Raw genomic sequence first — 8,912 nt, 5'->3', positions numbered from 1 at the left:
ATGTTTTTTTAGAAATTGTATTGAAATTTAGCTTCACATTTCTGTATTTTCAGCAGTTCTTTCAAATAATTCCAGCTTTTCTTAAGCCTGTATTAACAGCAATGTTTTAATATTCATTTCTGTATTTTTTTGCAATTTCTCAAATTTGTTTCAGCTGTTTTCAGCAAATATATTAAAATTAATTTTAGCTTCTCCCATTTCTGTCGCCGTATTTCTCGCGACCAGAAGCCAATGCGGCGTCTATGTATATTATGTCTATGGTTAAAACCATATACATAGACGCCGCATTGGCTTCTGGTCGCGAGAAATACGGCCGCCATCTTGGAGCGGTCGTGCTCGTAGTTGCGTAGCAGCAGAAGATACAGGATGCCACAGCACTGTGCTGCTTATTTCTGCGCTAATCGGCGGACCATCGCCAGCAGGGCTCGGGGGATAACCTTTCACAAGTAAGATTTAATATTACCGTCCTATTTGTTGTGTTTTGAAAAGAATATTACCACATCGAGTAGAGAAGGAGCAAGTATCTTACTGTAGTGAAATCGCAGTCAGCTAGCTTGGCTATGTTTACTTCCCCGGCTGTTTTTCACATGATTATGAACTGAGACTTGATAAGTTATATTCCATAACACTTAGATTCAAACGGACACAATAATGTTATTGTAGAAATATAACCTATTACTGGTATAACATTGGCCACACAACTTTCTTGTCATGTGGAATTAACGCATCTTAAAGTAGCTTGCTATGTAGTGAACTAGCTGCTGTGTTTGTGATACTTAGCTTGCTGCATTTCACTGTGTAGTAGCTTTTGTGTAGTGAAGCTTTATTCATGGCAGAGTAACTGATAGCTTAGCTGAGTTCAATGTGAAAGCAACTTGCCCAACACACTGTATTCTTCACATGTAATTCAACAAAAGTAAGATACCTCTCGTATCAAGAACTACCACCTTCTAGCCCTGAAAAACCACGGCGGCCTAGTAATTCCATCACAAGGCACAGTAAAGGTTTGATTTATCTTTTTTTTTTTTTATATTTTAATCTTTGTATATTACAGTTGCTTTGTTTTGTCTGTTATGTAAAGGGTCTTTGAGCACTGTGTAAAGTGCTATATAAATATGTGTTATTTTTTAATTATTATTATAAGGTGCTGAGAGCTGCAGAGAGGGTGATCCGCCGAGCTTCAACAACACAAGCTCCTAAGGTGTCGACAGTCACACACATCGTCCGAGAGGAGATTGGAACGGATGATGTTTTTTTGCTTGGGGAACACATTGAAGAGACACAGTTTGGCATCGACAACCATCATTCAGACTTGTTGTCATTGGTTGTGTCTGTGTTTCTCAAGCTAAGGCTGCACCACATTGCCAAACTCACTCAGTGTGTGTGATAGTTAGTTAGTTAGACCCTCTTTGGTGCAAACACCCGGCGTTCTGTTGAAGTTATTTGTGTGTGCTTGCAAATATTCAATTCATTTTATTTCTAATTCTATATTGGTTTTTAACGTATTAAATGTCTGACTTTACTACTACTATCTGTTTCTGCTTCTCTATCAAAATTATAGTAGTAGTATGATTTGCAAAATACCTATCATAGTCTACATCACATCATATATCAGAATATAACATTACTGTTAAGTCCACAATGAATATTAAAACACGCCGAACTATGTGCCCTGTGTCATAGCTGCATGTATGACCTTTGCAGCAAAAACAACACGTGAAAATCAGTTGGGTATTCAGTGAGGTATGATTAATTGAATGCGCTCACAGCTGATTGCACCTGCAAACAGATTACACTGAGCAGAGCGGAGGACCGTTCCAAGATGGCGGCTGCATTTCTCGTCAGTGCCAATAGGCGGTAGCGGCCAATGCGGCGTCTATGTATATTATGTCTATGGTTAAAACAGCCAGAGAATATTAAGGGGCGGGACAATACAGCTGGCGGCGGTGGGGGGCGGGGCTACGACGGGGGTAAGCCTTCACTCGACCTGCGCTAAAGGAATCATTAAGCGTTTAATTGGTCTTTGTTTGGGAGGATTGCCAGCCCCAAGTCTTCCTATTTGAAAACCAAAGAACAAAATGTATGACAGGTACGGTAGTTCCCTCAAATACCTTAGTGTCTCGTTAAGCCAGAGGTGGCTCACGGTCTGAAGACGTCTGTGGAACCGCGTAGCGTTGTTAGCTAACTGTTAGCTAAGCCTTCCATCTTCTTGTAGCGGCGTCCACAAGTCGTCTTTGTGTACCGTATGTGCTGCAAACTCCACACTCACATCTCCAGTATGTGTTGACGCTTTTTTTGGCAGCAGAATGAATGTTAATGTATTGAAATAAGTCAACAGTTAAGATGGAAGAAAACCAGTATACATCACTGACGGTACCCACGGATTATTTTCAGCAGTGGTGAGTTGGTGCTGGAGGTGGCAGGTCGTAGAAAACTTCTCATGTTATCTCCCTGACGTCTTCATTTTCATGCATGAGATGGAGAGGGAAAAAAAGAAATAACATTTGACACACGACACCATACATCCTTGTATTCCTTGTATTTAGGCTTGTACCAAGTGGCAGTGTAGTTATTAAGGGTGATAACCATTTAACAATACTATCAATACTATCTATTTGATTAACTTGCAATAGTAACTTTGATGATATTGCATTATCTGTACTCTGTAGCTAGTTTGATAAATGTACATCATATTTCTTATTATCTGACTCGTTACTGAACAGTTATTACACTAGCTGCCACAGACATCATGCACACTCCTGCCGTGATGAACAGAACCATGCAAGAGGCTCTGGACCTGTAGTGGACTTCCTCTTCTTCCACCGTCACAGTTTGCACATTCATTCCATCGTGGTCGGTCTTCCCCGAGCGCACAGCAAAGTCGGTGTTGAACCGACCCGGATGCAATAAGTGTTGTACGTGTGAAAAAATAAAAAAGCAAGGAAAAGTACTCACAGAGCTGAATGAAATGCAGAGAATACAAACAGGTGTATATCAGCGCATGTGTGTTTGTAAGTATCGTGTCTTGTAAGGTTGCCTCCCCCACCCCATCGAGTACCAGACATAGTTTGTCCTTTCTTGCTTTGTCCAGGATCCTGTTTAATTGATTCTCCCTTGACCTTCCTCCTCATCTCGTCTTCGGTTGTGCACCCTCTGTTTTCTAGGTACCAGTCCAGCCAGCAGCACCCTGAGGCGCAGTATGTGATGTCTTATCACAACATGGGCCACTACGCAGAAGGGCCCAGAGATGACCTCGTAATGGCCGAGCTGTCTGTCCACCGGGAACCGTCCGTCTACCAGGAACCTTTTTACCAGAACTATAACCCCCCGACCCAAATACACTACCAGGACCTGAGCTACCAGCCGCACGCCAGGGAGCAGCAGCAGCAGGAGCAGCAGTATCCTGCTCACCTGCACCACCCTCAGCACCAACATACAATACAGCAACTAGAGCCGAGTGTTCAGTACCAACCTCAGCCGGCTGCCCCCTCCCAAGGTAGGGAAGAGGTTATTGATCCGAGTATTCAGCAAAGATACATTTTAACGTGGCAGCAGGGGATTTCTGTCCAAGTATCTCGAACGACCCACTACCAATTACAATGCATATATTGTTTATTACACCATTATTGTTACAACAAGTTTTACTTGTTTCAGTCAGAACAAGTTTCACTTTCCAACCCCACTTTCTCGTGTGCACTAAAATAAAAAAACAGCCTTATGTCACTATTACCTGTCGTAAATAACACATACCTGGTAAGGCAAGGAAGTGGCAAACAGCATTGATAGATATATTCATGCCTAAATCAACACTTTTGTACAAACTAATATCAAAGGGTTAAGAAGGCCACCATGCCAACATGATCCTACCCAATGTGAATGCAAGATTCAATGGCTCATAAATCCTTTTGGGGTAATTTCTACATTTTCCTCCTCTCTGTCCTAGCTGCGATGCCGGTGAAGAAGAAGAGGGGCCGACCGCCGAAGCAGCCGGCCGAGGACGGCAAGATGCAGGACGGGGAGAATGAGGTCGAGGCCGCGAAGAAAGCCAAGAGGGCTCTCAACCGCTTCAACGGCATGTCGGTGGCTGAGGTTATGGCCAAAACCCTCCCCGACGTCATCACCTACAATCTCGACATTCTTATAGTGAGACTTTTTCATTTTTGCAAGTAGCGAATGGGTTTCAATTGTACAGAAAATATTTTGACACAAACAACATGTCATTTTCCCGTCTGTTTCCATGGCAACACCTCCATGCTTCTCCTCAGATTGGAATTAACCCAGGACTATTGTCAGCCTTCAAAGGACGCCATTATCCAAACCCGGGAAACCATTTCTGTGAGTGGAAATCCTGTTTCACGATGCAAGAATTAAACCCGTTCTTCGCCTTCCATCATTACAAACAGCTCAGATCTGTTCAGACATATCATTTCAAATCCACGCAATGAGATTTTAAAGGTCCAGATATTTAAATGCATCTGAATTAAAAAATACGTTTTCTGAAACTATTTGTTTTGTGTGTAGCTGTGGAAATGTTTTTCAGCATTTGAACTCCAGTGATTCACTGCAACCAGCAGAGAATGAGCAGAAAGAACAGTTTTACAGGTTTTCTCAAAAGGAGACTCCGCTGAAAGGATTTACATAAACCTTTCTAAAGTGTAACATGACCACCATTGTTTCTTCTTTTTTTTTGCGCCCTATTTATTGTTGTTCTGATGAGGCCGGCGAACATTTTTTGATATACAATGTTTTAACATAAAAAAACACTGACCGTCTACCACAAAGTTATGCTTGAAAACGAACCGGCTGAAGTAATTCTGTAGAGTCAGCGAAGCAACAATAACCTAAAACCCCTCAAAATATTAAAACGCTGTTCTGGGTGTGACTAGCCGACCTGGCAAACTAAATGTTTGACTCCTTTCTTCTTTCCCCTCCAGGGAAATGTCTGTTTCTCTCCGGTCTAACTGACGAGCAGCTCAACTTCATGCACGACCAAAGTCTGCCGGAGAAATATAGTATCGGCTTCACCAACATGGTGGAGAGGACCACGCCCGGCAGCAAGGACCTCTCCAGGTGAATATCAAGAAAATTGCATTGAACTTCTAAGTTAATAGAAATTCAGCAGCATCGCAACAGTGGAATTCCAAAAAAGTCCCTGGAAACAAACATGGATAATGTTCTTCTGGTTCTGTTTTTTTGTCCCAGCAAGGAGATTCGAGAAGGAGGTCGACAGTTACTTGACAAGCTGCGGAAGTACAAACCATTAATAGCAGCTTTTAATGGAAAAGGTACATTTATTGGAGCAGCAAAACTACTGAACTTTGAAGCGTTTCGGAGGCTTATTCATTAAGCCATTGGGCGAGGTGAGCAGCACGTTGACATTTTGTTGATTTCTTCAGGCATTTACGAAATCTTCTGCAAAGAAACCTTCGGGGTGAAGGCAAAGAATCTCGACTTTGGCTTGCAGCCGTACAAAATCCCAGAAACTGAAACGGTACGTTGAAACAGCGCCTCCGTCCCTCTCAGAATGAACGACCAGCACACTCACGGCGTACTTCACTCCCCGCAGGTCTGCTACTTGATGCCGTCCTCCAGCCCTCGCTGCGCCCAGTTCCCCCGCGCGCAGGACAAGGTTCACTTCTACATCAAGCTGAAGGAGCTGCGGGACCAGATGAAAGGCCTGATGCCCAAGGTCGAGGTGGAGGAGACGCATTACTCGTTCGACCTGCACTTAGCAAAAGGTGAATGGCCCATTTCAGCCTCTTTTATGTCTATTTGTACCGACGTTCACGTCTCTTAGGAATATCTAACTCCTTTAAGCTTCCTTGGTTCTGCAGAGGACGCTAAGAGGATGGCAATCAAAGAGGAGCAGGTGGATCCAGAGTACGAAAGCTGTGCCGAGCTGCGTGGGGACGCGAGGCAAAGCAGCAACTCCACCAACTGAGAGAGGCCGAGGGTAGGGGAGCGAACGGGCCGGTCTGCAGTAGCACACAGGTAGTGAAGTCGCCACGTCGTTCTCAGCAGAGTCGGACTGAACCGGATGGAATTGCAGTTTCAGGAGCATAAACTCGTAAAAGTAAAAAATTACCGCAACCCACTTTGAGAGATTTCTAGCATCTATTTGGAAGTCTAACCAGGAAGGCAGTCCAAGCACTCCAAGATCCATAACCATCCAGGAAGAGAAGGTACAAAACAAAATACCGCCTTTTTATAAGTTATCAGATGGTCAACAAGTTACGAACACAAAGGGGTTCGTCTGCGTATTTCACAAACGGGAAATCCATGCACGCCGAATTGACAAAAGCGGAAATATTAAAAACCCCACATTGGTTAGATACCCTGAGCATGTTGGCTGCCTTGAACGATTCAGCCGCTTTTCTACGTGCTTTCTAAAAGCTTTTCTAATATTTCCTTTCTTGTTGATTGTTAGATTTTGGAGTGCACGGGTCACACTGAGCTCATTTTCAAATGTAACAGTCTGTTGATCTGCTTAAAAGCACGCTTGTAAAAACAACGACCTTAGCCTTCCTCGAGGTGCCGATGGTCCAATTAAAACATATTTTGGGTGGTTTCCAGAACTGCGTGGCTCATCTTCTCGGTTTGCTCTGCGGTGTCTCGCAGAAATGGACTTTGTAGGGCGGTCAGCGGACGACGCGGGAGCGCTGCACCCGGAGAGGTTCGCTGAGCAGACACCGGATATCAGCTGTACAAGTAGCATGACGCACCAACGAGGGCGAAAAGCCTTCTGATGACACCGCAACTAAAGAGAGGTCCTTCCTCCTGAGGCCTCGCGCTGAGACGCACAAGAGAAGTGCCCGCCGCGGTTACATTTTCTAACTCTCAAACAGACTCCATGTTTTTGGTGTCTTTTTTTATCACTATTTATTGCATTTTGTATGGTACACGTGTCCAGTGACTTATTTTTGTAATTTGAAAGACCGAAATGTTATGATTTATCAGCTGTAAAAATTGTACATGGGAGTTTCCAATCAATAATTACAGAGTTATTAATTCTCTTCTAAAGCTGGTTACGTTTATTGTCTCATTTTCAAAAGCACAAACGCACAACCCGAGGAAACACACAAGCCATCAGAAAGAAGTGTGAAGAGTGCAAAGCTTAAGGTTAGTGCAGCTTAATGAATCTCCCAGCCTGGAGCCGGGGCAGATTAATCGAGGACGCCGCCTGATGCGAAGCGATCAGGATTTACAGTATACACAGTCTGCAGTGCTTTGCAGCTAAAGGGGATGCCAGGTTAAATATGTTCTCCTAGAATAATTATTCTTGTTGATGTTCCAGCATTCAGTGAGCAAACTACCAACATTATTGCATTTGGTCCTGTTATCATCATCAGGAAGAATTTTACAGATCACTCATTCGCTGTGATTAATATCTACTATGAGATCATCTCTCCAAGCATTGAGTCTACGGTGTTGATTACATAAATTTTAACTTGGAGTGATCCCATGTGTCATGGAGGGCTCCTCTAATGACGGACGTATGCGTATCTGAAGGGACTTAAAGAGATTCTTTCTCAGGAATCAGGAATCATGAAACATTTATTAGCCAAAATATGTCAAACATACAAGGAATTTGTCTTGGCGGTTAGTGCGCGACAGTAGACAGATAAGACAACAGTGCACAAGTAATAAAATAAAGTGGAATGAAATGCTAATGCAATGGGTTAGTAGAATAAGGCTAAGGCTATGGGTTAGTATAAAACAAGGGAATAAAGTTTAAAAAATTTAAATATTAAAAAGTTAAAAAGAAAAATATTAAGCATAAAGTGCACTAACGAACAAGTAACAGACAAGAGACAAAGTGACAAGTGACCAAGTGATGAATTGCAGTTAAAGTGGCATGTGCAGTGTGAGGGGGAGTGACCGGTGGAGTGTTATAGTCAGGCAGTGGGGGACCGGGCTCTGTTGATGAGCCCGACTGCCGACGGGAAGAAACTGTTCGTGTGGCGGGAGGTCTTAGTCCTGATGGACATCAGCCTCCTGCCAGATGGAAGGGGCACAAACAGTTTTTGTCCGAGGTGGGAGGGGTCGGCCACGATCTTTTTAGCTCGCTTCAGAGACCTGGAAGCAAACAAGTCCTGCAGGGACGACAGATTGCAGCCGATCACCCTCTCTGCAGAGCGGATGACACGCTGAAGCCTGCCCTTGTCCTTGGCTGTGGCTGCAGCGTACCAGGCGGTGATGGAGGAGCAGAGGATGGACTCCATGATGGCCGTGTAGAAGTGGACCATCATCGTCTTTGGCAGGTTGAGTTTCTTCAGCTGCCTCAGGAAGAACAGCCTCTGCTGAGCCTTCTTGGTGATGGAGCTGATGTTCAGCTCCCACTTGAGGTCCTGGGTGATGATGGAGCCCAGGAAACGGAAGGAATCCACAATAGTGATGGGGGAGTCACACAGGGTGATGGGGGAGGGTGGGGCTCTGTTCCGCCGGAAATCCACAACCATCTCCACTGTCTTTAGAGCGTTGAGCTCCAGGTTGTTCTGGCTGCACCACAACACCAGATGGTCAGACTCCCACCTGTAGGCGGACTCGTCCCCACCAGAGATTAGTCCAATGAGGGTGGTGTCATCCGCAAACTTCAGGAGCTTGACGGACTGGTGGCTGGAGGTGCAGCTGTTGGTGTACAGGGAGAAGAGCAGAGGGGAGAGAACGCAGCCTTGGGGGGAACCGGTGCTGATGGTCCGAGAGGCTGAGACATGTTTACCCAGCTTCACGTGCTGCTTCCTGTCAGACAGGAAGTCTGTGATCCACTTGCAGGTGGAGTCGGGCACGTGCAGCTGGGAGAGTTTGTCCTGCAGCAGAGACGGGATGATGGTGTTGAAAGCAGAGCTGAAGTCCACAAACAGGATCCTGGCGTAGGTTCCTGGGGAGTCCAGATGCTGGAGGATGTAGTGGAG

The 8,912-nt window shown here is 44.7% G+C and overlaps 1 protein-coding gene across 13 annotated transcripts; it reads left to right on the top strand.

Moving 5' to 3' along the window:
* Window positions 1-324: 324 nt before the first annotated feature.
* On the top strand, window positions 325-7,020 carry LOC120812636 (G/T mismatch-specific thymine DNA glycosylase-like). 13 transcript variants are annotated; one of them, XR_013454804.1, is made up of 10 exons: window positions 325-446; window positions 3,165-3,496; window positions 3,944-4,143; window positions 4,266-4,335; window positions 4,935-5,070; window positions 5,203-5,285; window positions 5,397-5,491; window positions 5,567-5,738; window positions 5,835-5,991; window positions 6,574-7,020. XR_013454804.1 is itself a non-coding variant. In XM_078097463.1 (9 exons), exons 1-9 carry the CDS (start codon window positions 367-369, stop codon window positions 5,939-5,941), a joined length of 1,275 nt encoding a protein of 424 aa, XP_077953589.1. In that variant the 5' UTR covers window positions 326-366; the 3' UTR covers window positions 5,942-7,020. The 13 variants fall into 13 exon arrangements, 5 of the variants coding, with proteins under 5 accessions (XP_077953589.1, XP_077953591.1, XP_077953592.1 ...); XR_013454803.1 differs by having other exon boundaries at window positions 326-446; window positions 6,619-7,020; XR_013454808.1 differs by lacking the exon at window positions 325-446 and adding an exon at window positions 1,933-2,089 and having other exon boundaries at window positions 6,619-7,020.
* The last annotated feature ends 1,892 nt before the right edge of the window (window positions 7,021-8,912 follow it).

This window comes from Gasterosteus aculeatus, chromosome Y (assembly GCF_964276395.1).
Source record: "Gasterosteus aculeatus chromosome Y, fGasAcu3.hap1.1, whole genome shotgun sequence".
Classification (NCBI taxonomy): Eukaryota; Metazoa; Chordata; class Actinopteri; order Perciformes; family Gasterosteidae; genus Gasterosteus; species Gasterosteus aculeatus.
Note: the sequence above shows the minus strand (reverse complement) of the source record. Positions and strands in the feature narration are given on the sequence as shown.